General features: G+C 41.0%; 1 protein-coding gene across 1 annotated transcript in view; it reads right to left on the reverse strand.

The window, feature by feature from the left end:
- Positions 1-26,491, reverse strand: part of adgrb2 (adhesion G protein-coupled receptor B2) — a 231,877-nt gene that overhangs the window by 96,859 nt on the left and 108,527 nt on the right. The window contains exons 3-8 of the mRNA XM_008282724.1: positions 21,342-21,422; positions 19,400-19,588; positions 10,606-10,767; positions 2,895-3,059; positions 2,399-2,563; positions 918-1,019 (exon numbers count right to left, since the gene is read on the reverse strand). Coding sequence (XP_008280946.1) covers positions 918-1,019; positions 2,399-2,563; positions 2,895-3,059; positions 10,606-10,767; positions 19,400-19,588; positions 21,342-21,422 — 864 coding nt within the window. The remainder of the gene's footprint in view (positions 1-917; positions 1,020-2,398; positions 2,564-2,894; positions 3,060-10,605; positions 10,768-19,399; positions 19,589-21,341; positions 21,423-26,491) is intronic.

Raw genomic sequence — 26,491 nt, forward strand, 5'->3', positions numbered from 1 at the left:
CAAATTTACTTTTGTTGCACCAAGGTTCTACTTTGGGACTTGTATGTTCAATATAGTTTTCAAAATTTCGAAACTAAACCAAAACCAAATACTTTAACATTTAAAGTAGTCATTTAGAATCTACTTGTTTTTGGAAAACAAACACAACTTGTCAACTTAGAAATAATACAAAATGAGAAGTGATACTGCACAGAGGTGTACTCACCTATGTTGTATGTAACCTGCTAGATTGTGTAGACGTATTTACATTTTAGGAAGCAAGTACTTTACACTAATTTACCGACTTAATCTACACAGTTTGAGAGTACAGTGATGATTGTTGGATACTACATAGTGTTTTGTTTTTAACTTTCCCTATATAATAAGTAGGTAAATGATTAACTTAAAGCCTCTCCCTGTTTAAGATGGCTTGACTTCGTAACAAACCATTTGCCTGATGAAGGTTTTGCACCGAAATGCGATAAGTAAATGCATTTTTGCTAGTTAGACCCAGTGTGGGAGTCTGCTTTTTAATACGCTCTGTCTGTCTTTTTGATATACTCGTCTCTCTCCAATGCACCTGTCTCATGAAATAGATGTGCGAAGACTTCCATTGTCTAAAGCCAATAGTCTTTCCATAAATTTTCCGCTGATTAAATTTCGCCAGGGTTTCTCTTTCTTCACTAAAGCTACTGTAGCTCTGCTCCTGCTAACAACCATGTGCTAATGTAAGCTCATGGGGCTAACACATCTCTGTTACTGATTTTTCTTTTTTAGGCCATTTTCTACTGGAAGTTTATGTCTTGTTTGTCTTTGTCTGGCTTGTTACAGACTTTTCTTCAATAATTGCAGGGTAAACCAATTCACACAAGTCATGATTACAATATGTCATCAGATGAGTATAAGTTTATCAGCTCAAAGCGTGCCATGTGACTGACCAGTGGCATTAGTTGGACACTTGTTGTAGACAGTTTCTCCAGCCGAGGCTCTCTTCCACGACATGGTGAGGAGGTGCTCGTCTTTGCATATCTCATGAGGTGCTGCGGAAGTAGGTGAGAAACACTTAGAAAAAGTGAAATGAAGCACAGCTCTAGCAGGCGAGCTGAAAAAGAAAAAAATCGCGGCGCACACATACATACACCGCCAGGGAGAAAAGAAAAAAAAAAAGAGAGACAGAAAAGCACAAAAAACAAGATTCAAATCAATGTTCTCCTGCAGCTCCCAATCTTATTCCCTTGTACATTTCTCAGTGCTCTCTGTCAGTGTCATTGCCTCAATACAGTATCTCATTCCCTCTTCATCTTACCCCCTCTTTTTATTCATCTGTTTTCCTCTCTCTCTCTCTTTCATAACCCTGATGAAAAAAACGGGGTAGAGCGCTCTGAAGATATTCCGAGGGGGCAGATGAGTGTTGGCAGAGGCAGATGCAGCGAGATGAAGAGGGACGGAGAGTGAAGAGCAAAGGGAGAGAGAGAGAGAGAGAGAGAGAGAGAGAGACAGAAAGAGAGGAACTGTGATACGATGTTCCTGCGCAATGCCAACGGACAAGATCCTTGTCTTCTGTAATAGCGGCTTGAGAGCTCCCGAAAACAAAGAGGTCATGGTGGAGGCTGCACTCAAAGGTTTATCATTTGTTGCCTGTCAGGGCTCAAAGCGAGCACGTACACATGGGGCACTGGAAATACACTTGCATATTCACACACACACACACACACACACACACATAGCTTCAGTCAAGAGGCATACTTATTAAAGCAGTGTTTCCTGCAGTGGCTGACACTCTGAAAAATAGCACCAAGCAGACCATTGAACACCCCGCACTCTACCGGGGGAGAGAAACATACAAAGAAATAAAGCAAGCGAGAGAAAGCAAGGGAGATTGGTGTGCTACAAAAAAAAAGAGTTGAAATATAAGGAGAAATGGAGCAACTCACAGGTTAACAGGGAGGGGGAAAAAAAAAAAAAAAAAAAAAAAGCACCACAAGGCAAAGGACGTGCAAAATCAATGAAGAGGTAAAGATGGATGGGTATGTGAATTGACAGGAAGACAGACAAGAGACAGATAAAGATGAGAAGAGCGCGGTTCTGAAATTGCAATGGAAGCCTTTGGCTGTGGTGTGAACTGCAGGGAATCGCTTCCATTCTGCCAGATAAATACCGTGCATGTGCAGAGTAGGGCGCACATGCACGCACGTTTCCTCAAACGCCAAGCTCACGACAAGAGGAAACGTATGCACAGAAACGGGGGAAAAAAAAAAAAAAAAACAAAGACGTCAAAGGCAAAAGCTGCTCGCACTGGCCTTTTAAGTATGAATAATATATATAGTATATACAGTACAGCACATGAATACTGAAGTTCTTTATCTATATTTCATTTCTCTGATTCTGTAAAAACCACACACACACTGGAATCACTGACCGGGACACTTCTTCTCATTACAGGTCCGGACCTCCTCTCCAGAGCCGTCGCAGGGGTAGCCCTGGGCCCCGGTGCCCTCGCACATCCTGAACCGTCGCTGCCATCCGGAGTCACACGTCTTGCTGCAGAGACTCCAGTGGTTCCAGCTGCCCCAGTTACCTCCACCTAGTGCAGGAAGGAAGTGGACATAAGGGAGGGGGGTGGAGGGAAAAAAAAAATGAGAGTTGTTCATAAATAGCAAACTACAGCTGTTTTTTTTTTTCATGTAGAACCTAACATAAGTCAACATGAGGCCATCCTTGCGCCTCGGCTCATTAAAACACACCAGTATTTTTTGTCCTGCAGGGCCCCCCTTGAAGCCAAATTGGGTCTCAACCCAGAAATTACTCACATGTGGGAAACAAGCACGCCTTTAGATAATGCATCATCTATGTTTGCATAATGCCATATGAGAGCATCTGAGTGTGAACACTGAGCATTCGTTTGTACGCCTTACCGCTGCATGAAGGGTTGGTGCATTCTCTGCTCTCCTGATGCGCGCCTTTACATTCAGCCCAGCCGTGCACCGACGCACTGCAGCGCCTCTGCCTCTGCTGGCTTCCCGTGTTACAAGTCACGCTGCACCTCGACCACGGCCCCCACTCCAACCACTGGCCCTCCACTGGACGGTGATGGAGGTAGATAAAGAGCAGACGGTGGGATGGAGATGGGAGATTTTACGAGACAAGGAGAGGGGTAACAGGATAAATTGATGCAGAGTTTTGAAGGAAAGGAAATGTAAGCGAAGGTGCAGAGGGAGGAAAGAGACAAGGCGGAGAAAGTGAGTAGGCTCCAGAAAAGAAAACTGAATATACAATGAGTTAAAACGGAGAACAAATAAATTACACAGGCTATTTGGTTTTCCATAAATAGCAACAAACAAACATAACACACTTCACGGGTCTACGGACATCTTAAATATTTCAATCTGTTATGAAATAGCTGATTACAATTCCTTTCAAGCTTCAAGTTTTAAGGAGTTCACGCAGGGTACATTCAGCTGGAAATTCATTCACGGCGTCGGTGGGAAAAGGCGCCGCATTTCAACTCTGTAGGCTGGTGTTTGTGCAGAAAGAGATAAAAAAATAAATAAATAAAAAAGATGTAAATAATAATAATTTAAATACAATGCAGCGCCGCCTGTCAGACGACGCATGAATACCAAACAGCTTAACCAAAAGCCTGGTGACATGCACCGGTGTAATCAAAGCAACCGCTGTCCCCTTTAATAAGCGGGAGGAATGGGGAGTGTTACTGGAGTAATGGAGCTGTCGGATAAAATGTCCAAGATGGTGATAAATATCAAAAATAAAAAAACAGATATTACATTTTTTCCCCCCCTTTTTTAAAAAATCATCTTTAAAGCTTGCAATAGTTCAGACGTTTTTTTTGAAGGTGTGTTTCACAGAAGAGCATAGACTGTATAAGAGATGGACGTAGCAAAATGAAGCCAACCAGGAAGTGTCAAAAACCTGCAATATCACTACGTCCGCTAGTCCTGGCTCCAAAAAGCCCTGGCTCCCATAGAGATGAATTGGAAAAAAAGTGATCACAGATCATGAAATACTGCATTCCTCCAGGTCAGGAATTTTTTCTTGTTAGTTTTCATGGTCAAATCCAGAGATCAGGTGGCCAATCTGAAAATAAATCAAAACTGAATTTCTAAAAAATCGTCAACATTTTGCGGGGCAAGAGGCGTGGCATGCTTGATTGACAGTCGGCAGCGACCATACAGACAAAGCGAGCAGAAGGCGGTAAATGTGGGCGGGCAGAGAGGGCCCGCCTCTCAATCCGTCTGACCAATCGTTGCTCCTATGGCTCCGCCCCCCCTCTGACGATTTTTGGCTCCAAAAATCCAAGATGTCAACCAGGAAGTAGCAAAACCCTGGCTTCATTTGCTCAGTGCAGAAACCAACAGGTGACGTCACGGAAGCTACGTCCATCTTTTATACAGTCTATGCAGAAGAGACACAATGTTGGGATGTGTAAAAACATCTGTACCATGATGTCAGCGGAGACTTATTTAAGTGTTCTTAGACGCCTTAGGAGCAAAAACCTCATACATGATCTGATTACTGACCATTTATTTCAGAATAATGCCTAAACTTTACCTCCAGCAGTTGCTAAAACCTTGCAGGAAAAAAAAAAACAACTTTTAAAACCACCCAAATCACACTCTTTGACATCTTGGACGTGCTCTGCTGTTGGTCACCAAATGATGTAAACTAGTGTATTACGACTCTCTAACCGTACAACTGAAATGAAATGGCTTCAAGGGATATTATCTATTTAGCAGTAGCATGAAAGAATCATTTTGTAATTGGGTTTTCATTGTAAAACTGTCACATCAATTCTGTTTGGTCTACACAGCAATTAATCGCGCTGAATAGTCAATTGTTATTTTGAAATAAATAGTTTTGTTTTGCTTCTACTGTCACACATTCCAAGAGGTAATAATTTGAACTGAGTAATAATATAATGCCTCCTTCTGTTGGCAGCAGTGTCACTTACGTCGGAGAAGAAGAAAAAAAAAAAAGTAATAAAAAAAAAAAATACTCGTGTGTTGCCTCCAGCTGGAATTATTGAGGGACTTGAGCTATGCTTTGACTTTTGCACAAATTTGAATTCTGAACAATGTGTAATGAATTAACAGCTGCCTCCCGAAATGGGCTTAAATGTTCAAGCCACATTAATTGATTTTTTTTTTCTTTCTTTCTTTCTTTTTAGCCATTTCTGGGCACTTAAACAAGCTGCAAACACAACATTGGCAGATTATCACCTTAGAAGAAGAATAAGGGGGGGACATGCTATCAAACAATGAGCTGTTTACACATCCAGCAGACTGACAGTCACATTAGCTTTCATTTGGAGTTTCCTGACTACGTAGCAATTCCAAGTCGAACATTCGCTTCCCCTTTAAGCTCTGTTTTGTTCCCCACGGATTGCAAATAGAAAATACGGCATTCAGCTCTTCAGCAGCTGCATTCTACGTCGTTTAAGGCTGCCTTTTTGGGAACGGGTTTGTGAAAGCTTGAAAATGCCGTCGGATAACAAGGTTGAAGCAAACTGAAGCACAACAGTGAAATAAAGAAGTGAAAGCAAAGCAAAGAGCTAAAAGACAATAAAACACCTCATAAAGAAGAGCGAGAATCCTCTGTGGGTTTATCATAACAAGCGACACATACATTTGATAGGATGTGAGTAGAAAAGTAGAGAACACTGCAGCTTTAAGAGTGATTATAAGTGATATTATTGACACTTAATATTTTTTACAAGTCAAGCTAAACTAATGTGGCAGAACTTATTTTGTGACTAATCTATGCGGAAAATAAAAAAAACAAAATCGCTTTATAAACGACTCTACATGTGGAATGACTTAAGCTTAATCAATGCTAATGCAACTTTATGAAAGGCTACTTAAAAGCTCTCTTTAACCTCTGTAGTGGAAAAGTAAATCTCCAAACATTTGCACAGCATGCGTCTACAATGTCAGCAAGACAAGCATTTCAACCTTCTCTTGTTCTGGCTCAGAATGATATATCGCAGCGCAAATTCAACACACAGGGGCTTTAAGTAGCAGAGGGGGAAAAAAAGTGAAGCACAGTGCTGTAAATGTATTTGTCTGGTTCTCCCAAGTGTAAAGGCATTGCCAGCTCTCCTTGGTAATGTGGTCAATCACAGCGTGTGTGTGTGTGACTTGTACGCCGCGTCGAGGAGACGGTATGTACAGAACGACTCGCAGGTTTGAACAGAAGTGTGAATGCGAAACTTCCCAGGGGTAATCCTGATGAATAGAAATCTAAAATAAGATTTAATTAGAGACGTTTTTCAGACTCGCTTCTTAAACACATGCGCAATCACACGCAGGAAAAATGGAGCCGATACATGAGTGGGTCGCGCGTTTATAGATGTAATGCAATACAAAATGAGTTTTGAGCACTAGCTGAGAACTGCATTACTTCTGGTCAAGCTATCGCACATATCTGGAAAGACAGTACCCAGCAGGGTTAGCAGAAGTGCCTCGTCAACACACAAAAACACAAACAGCATATTTACAGTGATGCTAACAAAGATGGGATGAAGCGTGGCAGCTCTCTGGTAGGAAGCTATTCACTTGCCAAAGCCACAGACTACTAGTTTGCATGTGTTGAAGACGGAGCCATTAATCCCCGAGTATGTTTGACTGTCAAGTATTTGTATTGTGAGAAAAAAAAAAAAGCCGTCAAGGTGTCACACTGTGTTTTTTTTTCTTTTTTTCTTAGTATCTCAAAAAGGAGATGATGATGATGATGATCAAATTAATTATTCATGTCAGGCAGTTTTTACTCTTACCCTCTTGGTTGTCTTTATTTAATGCAACAGCTGTCGCAGTAACATTTGCAGCTCGGCCCACATGTGCACGCGTTTGTTTGATGTGTAAGCTTAGCATGTGTCTACATAATAAATAAGCCGCTGTGACGAAAGGTAAGAAATTAGAGTAAAAGTGTCGAATCAGAATGAATTCAAAACGACTTTGGTGCGATATATTTTAGCATAAACAGTACAGGGCACGCTGCAAGTAATAGCATAAGGTTTATATATGCAGTGAGATCAAATTATTGAGACAAATACACAAGCACACACATCCACACAAACACATCTAGACAAGATCCATCAAAGCTTTATTCTCCATGCATGGTCGTTTGTGCCAAAAGGCCTATGCTGGTATTCATCATTTCAAAGGACCATTGCCTTTGAACTCCCAAACGCAGGCTGAATCTGTTGTGATAGATTCACACACACACACACACATACATAGATTTCCTTAAGGCCCTGGGAGGAAGAGCCTACCCTATTCTCGCAAACCCTCTATTTCCATCACTGTTCCCAAAACAGCATGGCAAAACATCCCGGAGGCCATACTTTAGATTACAATGTCTCCCTATTCGTCCCTTTTTTTTTTTTTTTTTCTAGACACAACTTTGCAGTCTCTTTGTCGGGCAACTGGGACAGTTTTTGTTTTATTCAAATATTAACCTTATAAAACCTCAGCTTTGGAAAACATGAAAACAATAGGCAAAATAGTAGTATATATATATATTGGTCAGTAGGGAGAGTGAAGGAACATAAAGCTCAGACGGCTCCAGCAGCGTCGACTTAAAGGTGTGTGTTTTGGCCATCCTGGGGAAAAATGCTACACAATTCTTTGTCTTAGCAGCGTTAAATAAAAAGCACTTACCCTGTGATAATTGCTCAGGCTGTGAGTGATTACACACTAAGCAAACACGCTCTCACTTGGACTGAAATCGATTCGGGGAAAAAAAAAATAATAGGAGGTTATTATTCTGAGAGCAGCCACCATTTTTGTCATAAACTGTCTTATGTTTTAATGCCTGTGCGTCCATTAATGCCTTTATTCCGATGCGGAATCCATTTATAGCCTGACAACACAGAAAGCCAGAGCAAATTAAATCACTGAAATGAATATTCTTTTCTAATGTCAGTGCTTTCAAAGTAAGTGTTTTGTTTTTTTGTTGTTTCTTTTTTTTTTAAAGGGACCCTTGAAATACTAAATTAAAAGTGCACAGAGACAATGCTTATCCCTGAAGTACACTTTAAGTCTTAAAAAGTCAGAGAACTGTGCCTGATAATCGGTACATGCTAGTATTTACATCTCTATATCTAGAAAGCTGCAGCGCTTGCTGTTCAAATCTTGTCCCACTGTTTCTTCAGAGGCGGCTGCATTACGACTTTATTTCAATCACGGGTGAGTCCTATTCCACTTCAGTGGCGGCCCTGATAAAGATGTTTCAGCTGGACAGCCTGAGTCAGATTGGAATAAAGTCCTGAGGTACCCTCGACAGCAGGATTAGATGGGGCTGCACCAGTGACTTATTGCTGTTCTTGACAAGGTATAGGCCTAATAGGTAGTCTCAGAGACAATAACTGAAGAGCTGCACTGCAGAACTGCTCAGCAATCTAAAGCAAGCCAACCATGGAAGAAGCATATAAGTCCAACCTATGGGCTTTTCTGGGCTACGGGTCTACAGGTGAGTGAGAGTTTGAAAAGTGGGCATGAAACCCATGGCTGACCACAGATGAAGATGGAGCTGAAAAACTCGTGAGGATGCAGGAGCTAAAGCAGTAAAAAAATGAAAAAAGGCAGGAAAGATGGCTGTTAGACTGCCTTCATACAGTGTCTGCAGAGTGGGAAGAAGAAAAGACAGAATTTCCAGTTTTCTGACAAGGAAAGTACAAATAAAATGCCTGGTCTTATTGTCAGATCAATAGAAATTAAACCAAATGTTGCTTTTTGTTGTGTTAAATGTGATGAATTTGTCGTAGTTTGTTAACAAAAGAGCGCAGATACAAAAGACATAATATACTTCCCTTGTTCATCATCACCGCAGTGAAGGAAGCTGCAAAATATCTACAAAAAAACAATGTTGTTTTCAAAAGATTATTATTCGATACAACTAAATTGTAAGAGATAATGCATTTTTGGACCAGATTATGGTTTCCATCAACATAATGAGGACACATTGTGAAATAATGTCTTTGGCAAGTGGCAAACACATTAATTCAGAATGTGTCAGTAATATACTAACACCATATTTTTGTCAACCATAATATAAAATATTGCAGACATTTGTAGTGACTAGCATTATTCCACTTTTTTTTTTTTATGATTATGTTTTGGCACTCACAGATAAACCTCATAGATTGCTTTAATGCAGAAAAAAGTCAGCAATACTTTCAGATACAACTTCTATATTTACATTCAACCAAAAGCACAACCTTCCCTTAACTTAAACCAAGCTGTAGACACCTTATGTTTGGTGTCAGAGACCAGAGCTTAGTACACCCACCATCCACCCCAACCACCTCCTGCTGCCATTGATACAGTGCATAAATGCAACTCTTCATTCTTAAAAAAAAAAAAGAGAGAGAAATTGCTTCTTAAAATAAACAATGCTCCTAAATTACAAAGGATATACTTCCTCAAATATAATGTTGATCAAAGCAAAACTAAGAGTCTTTCATTAGGGTATTTCAGGGGTTCTAGTTATGCTGATGACTACTTACGCTATGGTAATGCTAACATGCTAATTTTCAGCTGGCCATTAGGTTACTATAGCCACAGCTAGCCATCTTAGCTTAGCATGTGTTGTGTATAAATATACTATATCATGTGTGAAGTATAGTCCTTAAGGTTTAAAAATATAAAAGAAGTTACATATATGCAAATAGTCATGAAATGTCTTCTTTTGAAGAAGTTGCTTGGGTCTGTTTCTTTTATGGTTTCACAGGACAAGCAACAGACGGAGGAAAAGAAGTCCATATAAGGATGCAACCATTCAGTGTGATGAAGATGCGCCCCAATCAGTTGTTTTACGACCTGAACAGGCATCACGTGACTTAGCGGTAAAAGAAGGGTCAGAGGCAACAGGAGTAGTCTTGCTTTGTCTGATGCCAGGGAGAGTTTGACCCAGAGCTCTGTAATGCAATATTCAATGTGTAATTAAATTGATTGATTGAGACCAAATTGAATCCGATCTCATCTTACATGTTAACATGCTATCATTTGCTAATAAGCACTACATACAACGTGTATCCGATGTTGATGGAAGAGCCATTAGTTTTGCAGGTGTTACATCATAAACCATAAATAAAGTGCTGACCTGAACACCTGTATTGAATTTTTATGACCATCCATCCAATAATTGTTAAAATCTTTCACTCAAGATCACAAGCGTAAACTTCTTCCAGGCTGAAAGTAAAAGAATCACCACAGAAATCCTTAACAGATTGCGCAACACATTCATTAGTTTCTAAACGTTTCAGTTTTAGATAAAAGTGATTCACATAGTAACCGCCCAACCAGACAAAAGACATTGCTTCCACAAAGACACAACACGGTTAAACAGTTTGTTTTTTTTTTCCATCCAGATGCTTTCATGAGGTGATGAAAAAGCAGCATTTGACCACAGACATTTAGTCAGCAGAAGAACAACAATGGAAGAACACAAAATATGAATGCAAATGCATGTAAATCCGGCTGTGAGAGTGAACCGGTTGTTTTGTTGGTTTAGATTTTTGTGACTTTGAAGAAAAGCTCATGATTTAGAGAGAGAGAGAGAGAGAGAAAGAGAGACTGAGTGTGTCATGTTGATGGGGATGGTACTAACCAGGACACACTGCTATGTTGCAGAGTTTGGTCTGAACCTCGGGCCGTCCACAAGCCACGACCCCGCCTCCGTCCACACATTTCCTGGTTCGAGTCCTGGAGCCCCGCCCACAGGTCACAGAACACAGACTCCATGTCGACCACTCCTCCCACAGCCCATGCACTGCAGACGCCCACGAGCATGACGCACAAACGTACATGACATAGGGATGAGGAATGAGAGAGGAAGGTTGGGGGGGGTGGGGTGGGGAGGGGAGCATCCCATCGCAGGCAAGAGGGTTAGAGAATGAGAGAAAAGAGCGATTAAATGAGTATGAGCACATTCCTTTAAAAAAAATAAAATAAAAAAATGAAGGAGGTGACCTTTTGACCTCCAGAAAACATTCCAGTTGCAAAGGAAAAGACACACCGAGCATGAGGCTGCGCTTATGCGTTACCACACGAAAGAAAATGAAGGTTAGGAATGGACACTCCGGTATTTTATGTCATGCAGTTATATGCAGCTTGAATCAAGACAAGGAAATGAATGCGGTAAGTTCGGATCTGAAATTATAAGAGCGTTCGGTCACCCAAGCATTAAAAAGCTCCTCCTCGTTTTCCTTCTTTATTGCACATCTTGTCCCATTTCAGCAAGAGATGAAGTTAAAATGACTAAAAAATGCAATAAACGAGCGGCGGAGTCGGACGGAAACTTTGCAGATAATGAACCTGTGATGCTGCTTAACTGAGCGCTAGTTCCTGTAGAAATTTATCGACTAGATCCGTGTTTCCAGTATGTGGCATCGACAGACGCCATGTAGGAGAGAAGATACAGGTTCGCACAAAGTTATTTAGAGATGTCTGACCTCGAGGTAGAGGGAATAATGATGGAGAGACATATTTTAGAGGAAAAGGAATGCATAGGGTTGCAGAGAAAGAAAAGATGAATGACAAGATAAATGAATGAGATTAAAGGAGGGAATGAATAACAGGTAAATATAAAAAAAAAACAAAAATGTAAGCAATGGTAGATGAAAAGAATAACTGAAAGAACACACATAGTTTTGCCTCAAAAAGTTGGACAGACCATCAAATGAAAAAAAACAGTCGGCAAGAAGGGAATGAGGTTATTTTGCAATCTTCAGCTCGAGACCAGTGGAGATTAAACTATGTTGAAAAGACGTAGAAGAAAGAGCGGAGGAGCAGATTTGGAGAGAAGCTGGTAGAAAGAGAGAGCCAGAGATGGAAAGCTGGATATAGAGAGAGGAGGAGGGACAGAGGGAGAGAAAGTTAGAGACAGCAGGATGAAGATTGCTGGTCCTGTGTTGAGCAAAGCTAAATAAATCATGGCGATAAATAATTAAGTCTACTCTGTGAAGGAAGGCTCAGAGGAGCAAGAGTAGAAGGCTAAGAAAGAAGGGGAAGATGGTGGTATTAAAAAAGCACGGAGATATGGAAAGCTGGTAAATAGGGAGATGTCCTTAAATTCAGAAAAACATGGTACCAGTATGTCTTTAAACTGCTCTACAAAGAGAATATACTGTATGTTGCAAGAGCAGTGATACAGTATTTATCTTGCCCTTCTACACATTTAATGAAATACTTTGTGTAATAAGCTCATTTGTGGGCCTTGTTAGGTGCATATAGCTTCTATTGGATGTTTGAGCTTTAGTGTACAGAATGAAGCATGAGTTGACGTGAGGATGTTTTCCAATTTATCTGTTGAAAGAGGGAAGTTATCTGTGCCCACCTAAAACCTGAGTCTGAGGTATCTGCAAGCAAAATATTACAACTCGCTTTAACGCTAATCTTGGTCAAACAGGCAAATTACAAAAGTGAGATATGGAAATCTAAAGCCTGCATTGCTCATGCAATGTGAATAGTCTTTCAGTGATGTATGGGACATCTTAACATCAAATGGTTGAAGGTTAAAAATAAAAAAATTTTTAAAAAAAGTCTGCATAATAATGGATTTTCCCCCCATCAGGGTAGATAGGTAGATGTCAATTTAAGAATGTTTAATCAAGTAATTTAACTTTTCTTTTATGGAAAAATAGTATGAGACACCGATTAGAATTAAAAGAGTCTTTTGATATGTGTCTTTTAACATACTTGGATGGAATGTTTAAGTTATTGTAAGTCTCACATTGCCCAAGCATGTATATTTAAAGTTTCAGCTCAAAATACTGCACCGATTGATCACATGCTTATACATAACATGCCGATAGTATCCCTGGTTTTATCCTCATTCTAAACATGCTGCTTCAGTATCTGTAGCTTAAAACCCAACTTGGCCTACTGCTGCCATATAAAAGGTTGCAGGAACACCTTTCTCTCTGCATCTGCTCAGTGACAGAGAGAAGTCCAGTGGAGGAGGAGGAGCCAGCAGGGGGCGGTGCTTATCCTGTTGTGACATCACAGCAGGCTGCCAACCTTAATGGCTTATTCAAAGACACAAGTCTTTGGAGAAAGGGAGGAAACAGGAAGTTTTTTTTCTTTTTTTTTATATGTTATGGGTCCCTAGACACATTAGGGACATGTAGTTATCAAATATTATAATCAAAAAGAATGAAAAACAAAAAAGGTTTTACAAAATAGGGTCTGACAATTTGCTAATAGCTTGATGATATCTATTATGACCAACATATCTATGTGGAATAATAATGAATTTAGATTACATTGAAAGCAAAACATTTAAAGTCACAGATGTTACGGCAATAACATTGAACTACAAAAAAATGCTCTTAGTTTGGTTAGTCTATGCTGATCCTCCTGTTGATATATTGATTGCTTTTCAATGGACAGTGCTACAGATGTTCCAAGAAACAAATTTACATATTACTACATAAACTTATTACTATTTACTGTATAACAGGCACATGAAACTTTGATGATGCTGCTTCATTAGTTTGCAGCTATGCACAAGGAGTAAGATCTTCAGTGTACATCCAAAGGATTTATAAATAGTGGGTGCAACACTATCCTGAACTTCATGTATAATTCAAATTTTTTGAGTCATACTGTAGTTGATAACAACTTATCCCTGTTTTATTTCTTTTACTTTGAAGCCCACCATTGCAGAGTTAAAAGTGATTTTTTGAGCTTTACAATCGCAACTTAGCACAAAGCACAGAGAAAAGCTGTGGTTCAGGAAATCATCACTGATATGAAAAGTGGTGTTTTAATGCAGTCGTCAGTTTAAATATTTCGGTGTCAGGCTTGAAACAAAACTTACTTCCAAAATAATTTAACAGAATACATCATAATACAAATGAGACAATGAATAGATAACTTTGATGGATCTCCTTCTGAACTGCAAAACCTCTTCAGGACCGTTGCAAACCGGAGAACTCGATACAACAACGAGCAGAGAAAAGCCAAAACAGAAGAATATACATCTTTTTGCTACGACACTACAGGATTGCTTGTAAGACATTACTTATTCATCCAAATTGAATCTCCATCTCTCAAGCTGAGTACAAGTGTATCTGAAGTCTGACTGTGCAAAGCCAATCAATTAGCCTATAAAATCAAGCTTGAAGCAGCTCAGGGACGAAGAAAGAAAGAAAATATCATCTGGGAATGAGGACAGCAATCAAAGATACGACAAACAAATGTATCAGGAGAACGGCTCCTGACCACCGCCTGACCAGGTAAACATCGGCCATCAAGACATACTTTCAATCATGACCAAAACAACAACAGCTGCATCAAAATTCTTTTTTTTGACACCAATAACTACATTAACATAATAAAGCACTTTTTTTTTTAGTTCAACATTAAAAGGGGGTTTATCGCCATCAGGGTTGCAGTCACAGTGGGAGGTGGAATAGAGCATGTTTACAGCAGCAAAGCACAGAAAATAAACGCATTAAATGAACTGATCAGCGCTGATCAAACAGCCACCGTGACAGATCTGTGCCTCGTAACATTGGGTCACAAAATCAAGTTCGCGAACTCCACATTTTCCACTTTTTGTGAAGAATTTGGAGAAGAGGAAGCGCACTGACTCGCTTGCACCGGCCTGCGTTTCTGATGCAAATGCAAGAAAGCTCAGTAAAGAGAGAGTGAGAGAGAGAGAGAGACTCCACGCTCACCCCTTTTTCATTTAAAAATATGCACACACACGCACTTTGCAGAGCACACATTCACAGCGCCGACCAGGACGAGCTTTTGTGTAATGAGGACTCATGTCGTCTAAATACGTCTTTAAAATCTATGCAGTGCAGTTATGCGGCTATGAAATATACTCGCCCATAATGGTGTGCGCTGTAACACGAGAGCAACTTTTTTTTTTTTTTAATTTCTCACTTCTACCTTTGAGATGCATTGGCTATAATTGGACACATGCATCACATTGATCCCTGAGGATAATTACAAGCAATTTCAGCTCGGGTCATAGGACGGTACGGCTACATTATTTTAAAAAAGCGCTGCATGCATGTGCATGTGTGTAATGTCGTGTGCCATCTGCATGACTCTGCCATGAGTTCATGACTGCATCCATGGATACACCCTCAGCGTCTTGCTTGAATGATCACCGGGAGCGTGTTGTCGCTGCACTTGACAACGCACTGACCCAGACGCACTGTATTCATAATGCACTATTGTTTCACTCCGTGTTTTAAATGTCACTGAATCTATGGTAAATGAGCAGTGGCTAAATAGAACACGAATAGGGGGGTACTACTTCACTTTGCATGCTTTGGGGCAAAAGAGCTTTATACTTGGTCGCATACTGGACAAAAAAAATAAAAAAATTAATTCGCTGGACCAATTACTGCCTAGTTTGCTTTGTCAAGAGCCAGACCATTACTTAAAATTGATTATCTGTATCACCTTAATTTAGGAGTTTTACCCATGAAAAACGCAGAGGGGAAAAAAAATGTCTATTTTCACTCCATTGGCTTTCTGTCCAAGCTACTTTTCTTTGATGTTCCCTAACTTGTGCAGACACACACACACACACACACATACACAGAGGCATGCACAGAGATGTGCCCAGAGACATATCCACCCACACTCCCACTCATAACACATCCATACTTCTAAGTCGTAACTTGCGCACAAACACAAATTAATGGTAGGAAAGAAAGAAAAGAAAATTCTGGCAGTTCCATCCACCAAATTAAGCATGCAGGCTGCACTCTCCCCACCTCAGGACACTCGAGTAGAAACGGGAAGTGTGTGTGTGTTCACTTATGCCTGTGTGCTTTGCATGTTTGCAGTTGCGAGTAAATGCATATGAAAAAGAATAGTGGATGTTGCGAGAAAAAAAAAAAAAACATTTCACATGCAGGTCTTATACAAAGAAATCAAAGACTTTGGCACGGTGTTTTTTCTGAACAGCAGGGTTGAAAGGCACAACTGTGGTAGTCTCAAGCTGTGCCTGTGTTTGTATACTCAATTTTCCCCTAAAAAATGGAACTAGAGTTGTTTAATTTTCAAACATTTCTTTTTTTTTGAGTGAGCATGTTGGCAAGCTTATTGGCACTGTGAGTGTTTCATATGCAAGCGTATAGTGTTTTTAAAAAAAAAGAAGTTGTGATGTCAACTGAATTTTACTGCAGCCCTAATTAGTGTGTGTGCTTGCGTCTGCCTCTCTGCACTGCACTATATATTTGTTTATGACTTCCCATCAGACCAAAGAAAGACAGGGTTGGAATCCAGCAATAAAGAGATTAACAAATCAAACAAGCATGTAGATTCTAACCCCCCCCCCAAAAAAAAAATGAAATAAAATGAAATTACTTTAAAAAAAAAAAACTCAGTCACATCAAGTTCATTCAAGACTTTTATGTCTCTTTGCTACCACCCCCACATTCCCAGTCTACTTAAATTAGATGTGATCCCATTCAGGCAATCCCTGGAGTGCCCCTATAAACCCCTCCAGAACCACGTCAGAAAACATCAGAGGAGCAGGGGGGGGAAATGAAAAAATAAACGGAACATAACACAGCAACCAATATCCCATCAAAGGAGCTGCTGAGGATATTAATATCGACGCTGAATGGAAAATGAGGCACTTAGACATACAAATCGGGCTGGCACATTTGCATAAAAACAAGATTAGCATATGCACTGACAGGGAAGGAAAATGTTCCTCTCACTTTCCTTGTTTATTTTTTTTTTCAGTTCTATAGAAGGCAGGGGCTGCATCAGTAAACACCGACTCCTATCCCACATGTGAAAGTATGGACATGTATATGAATATGCTTCATGCAAACTCCTGAAGCTCTCGCAAAGATGTGCTTAAAGGGCTGCACTTGAAGTAACACTTGGTGGCATGAACGATGTCAAAGCAACACCTTATAGTGTGATACGCAAACACACTGACAACACACACACGGCACTGAAGAGTATATACAATCACATACAATATGCTGCACACGGACAAATGAATAGACACAGACGCTAGTTTTAATGTATAAGCACATATGGCTGTATCATTAAAGCGCTGTAAATGTCATCGAGAACTCTGCGTTCTTTCAAACGCCCACAAAACAAATACAAATGTTCCCCATTAAAACCCTTTTTTTTAAACAACGAAAGTCTCTACAGTACACTTTCGTAGCCACGTGTTCCTTACATTTGTATATGTACGAATATCAGCAAACTCTATTCAACCCGCGTAAGCTTCCTCGTCCGTTACCTATTCAGCTACTGGTGGAAGGGCGCCGTTGAATAATAGAGCTCCACACCCCACGCTGTGACCCTGACATTAAGACCTTAACCGCCCAACTCCTGCTTTGAATTATGTTTATTCAGAAAAGTTACGGGCCTTGACTTCTCATTCGACAGTGTCCTCAAACACTTCCTTTCATCATTCACTGAGATTATTAAGAATACTCAGTATGGAGGATAGTAGCGCCATATTCCTGAGATTCAATCTCTCACCTATCAGTGAGTTCAAAGAGGTTAACCTGGAACTTCTCCTGTCGGCCTGAATAGAAGACCACATTATCTCTATAGACGGACCACATCGACATGGACGCCATTAGTGACCATTCCCATCATCATAATTTGGTGTGGAAAGGCAGTGGAGTCGACAGCTTTATATTACATCTGCCTTAATTCTCCAGATCTTTTGATTCTACTCGGGAGTGAGCAGGATTGATATTCTATAGTTCCTTTCGCTTCAGCGGAATACCAATTACCAATAGCCTACTTTATAAAACAGCTGTCACTCAGCTGACTAGGAGGTGCTGCCTGATAAAAATTTTGACAGTAGCGCACCAAGTTCATACGACCATTTGACAGGGAAGCTGGACGATGCCTCGGCCTTCTACCCTGTGCTGAAGACCGAAATGCCAAAGTTTTGCTCTTAGGAAGCTCTGATCAAAATGCGTTCATGGACTCTCGAACTTCCTCGAGTGTGGGTGGGAATAAAACGGAAAAATTTGGTCATAATGCCTTAGCCAAGTTCATAGCTTTAAGACCGCAGATATGGGCTGGAGGTCGGCTGCATTGGGAAATGGTTGGCAGACGTCCACGACAACAACAGAGGATGCAGTTCCAACAAGAAGAGAGTTTTTTGTCGTCCACTGGTTGGGGAGCTGATCATGAGCAAGGACAGTCGGGAGAGAGGCAACGTGAGACAGTATTTTACCTCCATTGCAATCAGGCCAATAAAACCAGCGGAGGACAGGCAGTACTTTGGAATTTCATCTAGCAATCAAAGCAGAGCGAACATTATTCACGGTGAACTATAGTTGCCTCAGTGACCAGATCTGGCTTGATTGTGTCGTGTTGCCGGGGAAAAAACAAGGTGCGCTTCTTTTTTTGTTGTTGTTGTTGTTGTAGCAAGCGGATAGGGTTGACTGCACTTAGCCTGATTGACAGCATGTACGCACATGAAAATTTAATTCAACTGGTTAAATATGTTTTGGAGCTGTCACCGCAGCTAAAACGAGACAAATTCAACTGAAGTCAAAGCAAAAAAATATATATGCATATATCTGCAGTTGTTATTTTGAATGCTTTTTGTGCTTATCACTGTTATGTGATCAGTGATTCACTGTGTAGTCACAGTTCCCATCCAGGCGGTTATCACAGCTCTCATTGTAAAGTAAGATACCATCACAGGTTTGCGCGCTAATTATTCCTGTATAGATACATTTCCGATCCGTGCTATTTCTTGTAAACAGTGATATATAGACAAGAAAAGGCAAATGAGAACAACGATGAGCGCAGAGGCAAAGAGCAGAGGGGAGCTAAAGATAGAGAGGGCAGGATGTATGAACTTCAGAGCTGTGGCAGGTCTAATAGACTTGCTGACATTGAGCTGAGGTGTCAGTCCGCCTCGTACTCTCTCTTTCTCTCAGCAGTCCAGTAGTGTGAACCGAAATGACAAAAAGCCATTCCCTTTCTTCTTTTTTTTCTCCCTGCTACATCATGGTTAGATTATATTTCAGCTGAGCAGATCCCATGTGATGTGTGTGTGGCTCTGCGTGTGCGCACATTCGCATGCCGCCTACCTTCCTCGAAAGTGACAGAGATTCACACTGTCATTATTTTCTTCAGCTTTCTTAACACTTTTGCAAAAAAAAAGACAAGTAAACGCTTCATGGGTGAGTGAGGTGCTAAGCAGGAAGATTGTGGATTTGAGAAATTTCACATTTTCAAAGCGAAACATAACAAATTCAGGGAGTGAATCCCAGGAAGCACGACAAGAGCGGAACCACGTAGAGGTCGCAAGGTCATACCGTGATCTCGGTCTGTCTGCTACGTTAACTTCGGCATCAAGAAAACTGCTGCGAGAAATCACCAGTGAGCATCACCGAGTCAGGTCAGCGGCAGTCGGTTTCTCAACATACCTGAGCCTGTGATTCCGGGTTCACCTGGACAGGAGGCGGTGTTGTTGCACATGCGCGTTTCCCGCAGGGCGCCGCTGCACAGCGTCCCGTAGGGAGAAGAAACGCATGACCTGGTCCTCACTTGCCAGCCCTGCCCACACGTGAGAGAACACACACTCCACTGTGACCACTCCTCTGCTGCAGGGTCACCTGAGGAGCAAGAGGGAGACGGACAGAAAGAGGGCAAGTTTTTTACATTTTCAAGGCTTCCAGCTTTAATATCTTATTGTTTCCACAGGAAGCCGGGCTTGTGTGGACCTGGATCTTATAGCTTGCTGGCTCATGCTTTGTAGCAATATGTGAAAGTGCGTCATAAATTATAAAGATAAAAAAAAAGTTGTGCAAAAGTCACAGCGAGGGGAGCAGACGGGAAACTGCTGCCGGAGATGTACGACGGTTTTCAGGAACATTTTCATCTCCGAAACCAAAAAACATGTTTTCTTTAGTGGTTAGCAATTGTGATTTTTTTTCTTTGCTCCTTTCTTTGCTGTAATAAAATGAAAATTTTCTTTCGGATGGTCGTGACAGCGTTGCAATATTACTACAATAAAAAATACAAATAAACAAAACCATAAACTATACAAGTGTCGAGAGAAAAGCCTGGGACTATCTGACAGATGATGAAAAGACTTTGCAGTTGCAATAACCAAACAGTGTAGTTTTTCTTTCTCCCCTTGGATTAAAGATACTTAGATAAGTTAAGTTCATAAGTTCATCGTTCTCTGGATATAATACAACTTTGCTTGTGTGTTTGTTTTTTTAGTAGTAGTTCAAAATGCATCACTGTCGCATTGTGTCCACACATGTATCGTGAGAGATTCCTGCATAGCGTCGAAATACGGGCGATGAGGTCATTAATGCATTTAAGCCTCTTAATGTAAATAAATCTTGACGGAATATTCAAGAGGATGATAATTATGTAAGAGGACTGTGTGATGTTCAGGTGATATTCAAAACATTAATGGAATTATGGTAACACATTTAATCTCATTGCTGAGGGGGTTTAAAGCACAAAAGCCTTATTTAAGTCTGCGTCGATGTGCAGATCGGCTGTTCAGCCGGTGCTGACGTGGAGCTCTGCAGGCGGCTGTGGAGAGCGTCCACCATTGTTCCCGCAAAGTTACAACCCTTAGACGCAAGGAAAAGAAAAAAACCCAAAAAACGCGAGTCAAGTCATCCCCACGTCTCTCTTTCTAAATTGTTTATGAGCACCGTGTCCTTTGATGGAGGCGTCATCACATGGCAAAGAAGGAAATCAAATTAATTGCATGTCCGTTAATCGCATTACATCTTCATTAACATGCCGTGAGTCAGGGCTTAAGCTCATCACACATGCCTGGAGGAACGGGAGAACGTGGGGGGAGAGGCGATGGAGGGGCGAGGGAGAGGAGGGGAGGGACAGAGGAGAAGGACAAAACAGAGCCAGGGGTTTCCCTCGCGGTAGGGACTCCCTCCTCCACACAGTGGCGGCTGTGAATATGCGAGCATGGGTGCATGTGCGTAAGCTCAAATTAGAATATGACCTATTCTGGTGTGGGCGAAACAAGCAACATGTAATGTCATGGATGTAGATTCCAGCTCAAATATACATGTGAGATTCCTAATATGTTTAATGTATCATGTCATGAATAATTCACTCATTCTTATTCAACCCTATTAATTATGTAAGATCCTAAAGTCTCGCACACTCACTATTTCACACTTTCATATATTCACACAAGTGAGTCACCACCGATGGCAGCTGCCCTGCCTCTCTCCTTCTCCTTCTTCTTCTTCCTCTTCATATGTATAATAATCACGTATGACCAACTCACTATTTTCAGTTACACATACAGCTTAAAGGTCAGGTTGTCTTCTTTTTTCCTCCCGGCTGTGAACACTACCACACACTCATACTACTCACCTGTTTGTGCCTGAAACACACCTGGCTGGTCAGCTGATCGTGGTCTTTGGGTCTTCACCTTGAGATCGTCGTCGTACGGGTCTGAAACATGAAAAAAACGTTTTCTTTCGTTAATTTCAACTTTTTTTGTGTGATGCAACTTGCAAGGCGTGATTAAGCAGTTAAGTCGTCTCCCGGTTTGTTTACTACATCTAATTGTGTCGTAGCACACAGAAAGTTGCTTCAAAAGCTACAGTAAATAAGTGCTCATCAGCATCCATATCCACTTTTTTTTTTAATATTTCGAGAAGTCATAAAAAGGCAAGTTTAAGCGCAGCCAAAACACGACTTTGGCAAAATAAATATGCAAACGCCTACATTTCCTTGGCTTGCTCCTGGTAGCTGAATATTTAAAGAACACGCTGATACATTTCAGCACACATCGTGCAGAAACGGATAACGGAATGCCAGGTCTGCTGTATAATCTCTGAAAATCAGAAGGAAGTCGATTCTGACTGGCTCATTAGCTCGGTGGGAAAACATGAAATGTCATGAAATCTAATATTGAATTGCAACGCGGTAATATTCACGATTCAGCAGAGCAAAAATAAGCAATAAAAAAAATAAAATTAAAAAAAAAGTTTTGGCTTGATTATTAAACTGTACAAATATATATTAAAAATACATGCTGCTACTCTGCTAGCCTGGCTCTGATATATCAGAGAGATGATTTTAAAAAAAAACCTCACAGAAGTGCCAAGCATTTGTGGAAATACCTAGAGAGGAGAGAGGAGGAAAAAAAAAAAAGTATGGAGAAAGTGAAATCATGCAACATATCTAAGTCGGTTTTATCTCAGTTGGTACAAACATATGGAGGCATGAGCGCAGACTGTTCTGTTCGCTGTAAATGGATTTGTAGGCTTAGTTTCACCAACATAAGACTTAATCAACTCCCACGGCGGAGGAAACAATCTTTGATTTAGCAGATCTTTTTCACTTGGGTACTTCTTGCCCACGGGATTTTTTTTTTTGCGGCGGTTGCGTTTATGAAAAGAAGCGGCAGACATGCAGCGTGTCTAAGGTACATTATCACACATGGAATGCGATTGTGTGTCTGCGTATTAGATTACAGAGGGAATAAGTGATTGGCGCTGAAATTTCCTCGCATTAGCCTCCATCAAGGAGTTGACCGAAGGATGAACGCACGCAGACAGTATTCTCCTTCCCAGTTCACACACATGAATGCCTGGGAAGCGTGCTGAGACTGTCATGACAACTCCAAAGCCTTTTGCAACCAGCCCTCTAATTTGGCCTTTTACAGAATCAACTCTGTCAGGGAAAAAAAAAAAAAAAGACTTGTTTTTTTTTTATTCTCTAGCTCCCTTTCTTTGTATTCTAACTCTCTCTCTCCCATTTCCTTGTTCTACACATTGTTCTCAGCAGGACCACTTGCGCTTAAAGGCCAAAGTACAACATTTTTACCACAGGAACCATGTAATAACTTTGTTTGTGTGCACTCTGGATGGTGTCTACGGAGCCCTGGGTAAACACGACTACTAACTGTGTGTTGGTTTTGAAGCGACTTGAAATTAGCAAATGGTGCAACAAGGGATCTGAAGGAATTAGAAGACAGTGAGCACATTTTAATGTTGCCTAATTGCCTTTGTAAAAAAAAAAAAAAAAAAAAAAAAAAGGAATATTGTTGCATCGGGTGTGACAATCCAGCATTAAACTACCACCCTGGGACTTTAAAACAAGTTTTCATTACACAACTGTTCTCAGGTCAGCTCACAGTACAAACACCCACTTGGTTAGTTTCACTGTTACATTTCACACCAAACGCATTAACCTTATACTCGCATATAGTCGCCTTACAATACCACTATCCCTAACTGGATTGAACATTCNGAGAAAGGTCTGGGTATGCCTCTGTAGCTGAGTAGCAGCATCCAGTCCTATTCATGTTGATGTGCCATACAGCCATTACAAATGAACACTTCTCACTGCTATTTTGCAAAAGCTGCCCCAACCTCTTCTGTATGTGCTAAGTTTTTGATTTCATTGATTTATGTAAATAGATTAAGATTTGGTGTTAATATTAACATTTATTACAGGGAGATAAACTCAACTTCTTACTCATTGTTGCTCATGTTTGTGGGATTATATCTACTCCTTCACAGAGCATATATTGTACATACCTTAGAGAACACCTAAAAGGTGTTATGGGTAGGTGGTGGTTAGAGGAACTGCATGCAAGTTCTGTATGAGGTTAGTTCAAAAGAAAAAGTTAAAGAAGATCCTAATTTACCTAAAACCACAATCTTTGCTTCATGTTAACAAAGTTCTGTGAGTGCCTAAATGTAAATATAACACGTTTATCATGCTTTAGTTGTTACAAGTCAAGATTGTATCGCAAGATTAAATATTGTAGTGAAAAAAAAACAGTCATTGAACTTTTAACACAGAACAGAATATATAATCCTAACAGCAATTCCCTTCTTTTTCCATCCATCCATTATCTATANGTGCTTTCAAACAAGCAAAAACAGCACACACAGTATTTAACTTGCTTTTTGTAGTTTAACAATGATTTCAGTCAGGCTTATTAACATCAAGTTTGCCACCATCGAAATGCCTGCAAGCCTTCACATGAACGTAAGAGAAAAGAGCTAAATCATAAGCTCAGCTGACAGCGCAGCCTACAATCTATGTCACATACCATCTCCCCCTCTCTGCCTTCATCTTTTCTTTTTTCTCTCCCTCTCGCACACGTCTGTCAGAAACGTCATCTGAAGACATCGACCAAAGGCAACTTGGCACTTGAAGCTTTTTTTTTTTTTTTTAACCCCCCCACACAACAGTGACATGTATGTACACGATGCAGCCGCACGAAATAGATTGATTACCGCTCGCATTTGCCTCTGCAGTGGGATGCTGTTGCCATAGCAACACCGTCATGCTGATGCCGTAAAGGAACGGAGGGGACGCGTGGTGGTGGGTGGTGGGGGGGAGACAGAGGGAGGGAGGGAGAGAGGTGGATTATAAATCAGTGTCCCCACTCAGTTGCCGATCCTGCGCCTGAGAGAAGGTGGCTGGATTTAGCAGACGGTTATTTGCAACTGCAACGAAGGGCAACTGCTGTGCTGTTGCTATGACTCCTTTTTTTTTTTTTTTGCTTTATTCCTACATTTTTTTCTTTTCTAATTTCACCTTTATTTATCTGTACCTCTATTACTTTGTTTATTTTTATGCCTTTCAATTTCAGATTTTCTGTAACACCAATTTTTATTCACTGCAGATTTTCTGGATACAGCAACAAAAACAACAGCAGTTCTTTTAGCATGTATTACCACAAGTGTTTGTGTCTACACTATCTGCATTCCATGTATCAGAATAACTGTTAATATTGGTCTTGTCTGTTCATTCATGCGTGGCATTGATTCCTCTCTCTCGTAATCAACGATGAAAGCAGTCTGTGTATCCTGCTAATAAGAAAACCGTGTGCAATCTGTGACCGCGGGGAAATATTAGCCACATCGGCATGCTCCCTGAAATGCATTCAAGCAAGCGTTCATTCATAAACACACACACACACACACAAACATACCCGCAAACTACATTTGCATGGGTGCTTAACTCAGGGGCCAAAGCAACCCAGAGCACACTCTGGCAGGTGTTTTTCATGAATCACAACGGAGTACCACGAGAAGAGTCTCAAATAGCCAGACTTTGGTTCTCCACTTGCTAGAAGGGGCAGAAAAAAATGATACTCAGAAGCTGACTCTTGGCCTCAACTTCTCTCCTGAGTATACAAACACTCACAACACCACTTACTTCTACTCTGTCAACTACCTTTCATCAGCGGGAAGGGTCAGCGCAGCGGGACAGGGGGGGCAATCTTTGGGGCCTCTCACGCTCGGCGCACACGGACGTGCGCCCCCCACGTGCACGCGCACATAAACACACTCGCAGTCATTCACGGACATGCTTAGTTCGGCTTGGCAGCGGCGAGATATTGCTCCGGTCCACAGCAAGTCGGAGACCAGAATCATTCCCACCTCCTGTTGTTGTATTTTTTTCCTCTCTCTCTCGCTCTCTTTTGACATAGACGGATCAACCCATGTGAGAAAAAATGATAAGAGAGCAGAAAATAGAGGTGAAACCCGAAAGAAAAAAAGAATAAAACAGAGCAGCTTAACGAGTCGGTGACACAGCCAGGCGCTGATAACCCTCCCGTTGATTCATCACAATGAGATTGTGTCCTAGATTTCTACACGGTTACTATCCTCTTTTTTTTTCAGGTGGGAAGAGGGAGATTGAGTTGTGAGTTAAAAACTGGAAAATATAGTATTTATGTAACTGTATGACGGATGTTTTCCTCAATGAAAGTTCTACATGGGTGTTTCGTTCTGTACTGTGTGTACTTCTTTGCAGCTATTAAGCCAAAGTACAGACCGGCGCCGCTAATGCATTATTTGTTCTGCTGTATTCGTGTTGATATCTGGTTTATTTTGGACCATTCATTTACAGCTCTTTTGTTCAGACAGATTTTCTACTATTCTTAAGATATAACAGCTTTTCACTCGAGCACCACCAGCTTACGCAACATAACTACTACCGTGTGTTATTTCTCTTAATGTTTGTAATTTTCTAGGGGAGGCCACGCATTTAGAACAATATGTTCTACAAACCGATACGCCCCAACGCGCTCTGTGCACCCACTCACACAAACAGCCACAACCATGACTTCATGCTCGTGTAAAAAGGCAAACGCTCACTCATGTTCACTTCCGCCCACACGTTGCTTCTACTCCTGACTGTGGAGAGTGACCTCAGTGGCTTGTGCTCAGAAATCAGATAAGGCTGGAACATGGAGACTGAAGTGACCAACAGTTCAGCTCCTCAGACGAGCAGTAAGAATCCACAGAGCTGAGGCAAATATCCGTCAGTTGCTCAACTCTTACAGTTTCTGAGGGAAAGTCAGAATGGAAAAAAAAACTGCATGATGTCCTTCAGCAAAAGTGCGGCTTTAGCCGAGGTGCAGCGCCGAGATTGTCCTCGCGTTAGCTGTTAAGCATCAGCTGCTTCATTCACGCTTCATCTCTGGTTCATTATGCTCCTTGGCTACCAGCTGACTAGTAGTCTGACTCACCAGATGCAGACTGTGGGTA

Source organism: Stegastes partitus, unplaced genomic scaffold, assembly GCF_000690725.1.
Source record: "Stegastes partitus isolate 25-593 unplaced genomic scaffold, Stegastes_partitus-1.0.2 Scaffold282, whole genome shotgun sequence".
NCBI classification, from domain to species: Eukaryota; Metazoa; Chordata; class Actinopteri; family Pomacentridae; genus Stegastes; species Stegastes partitus.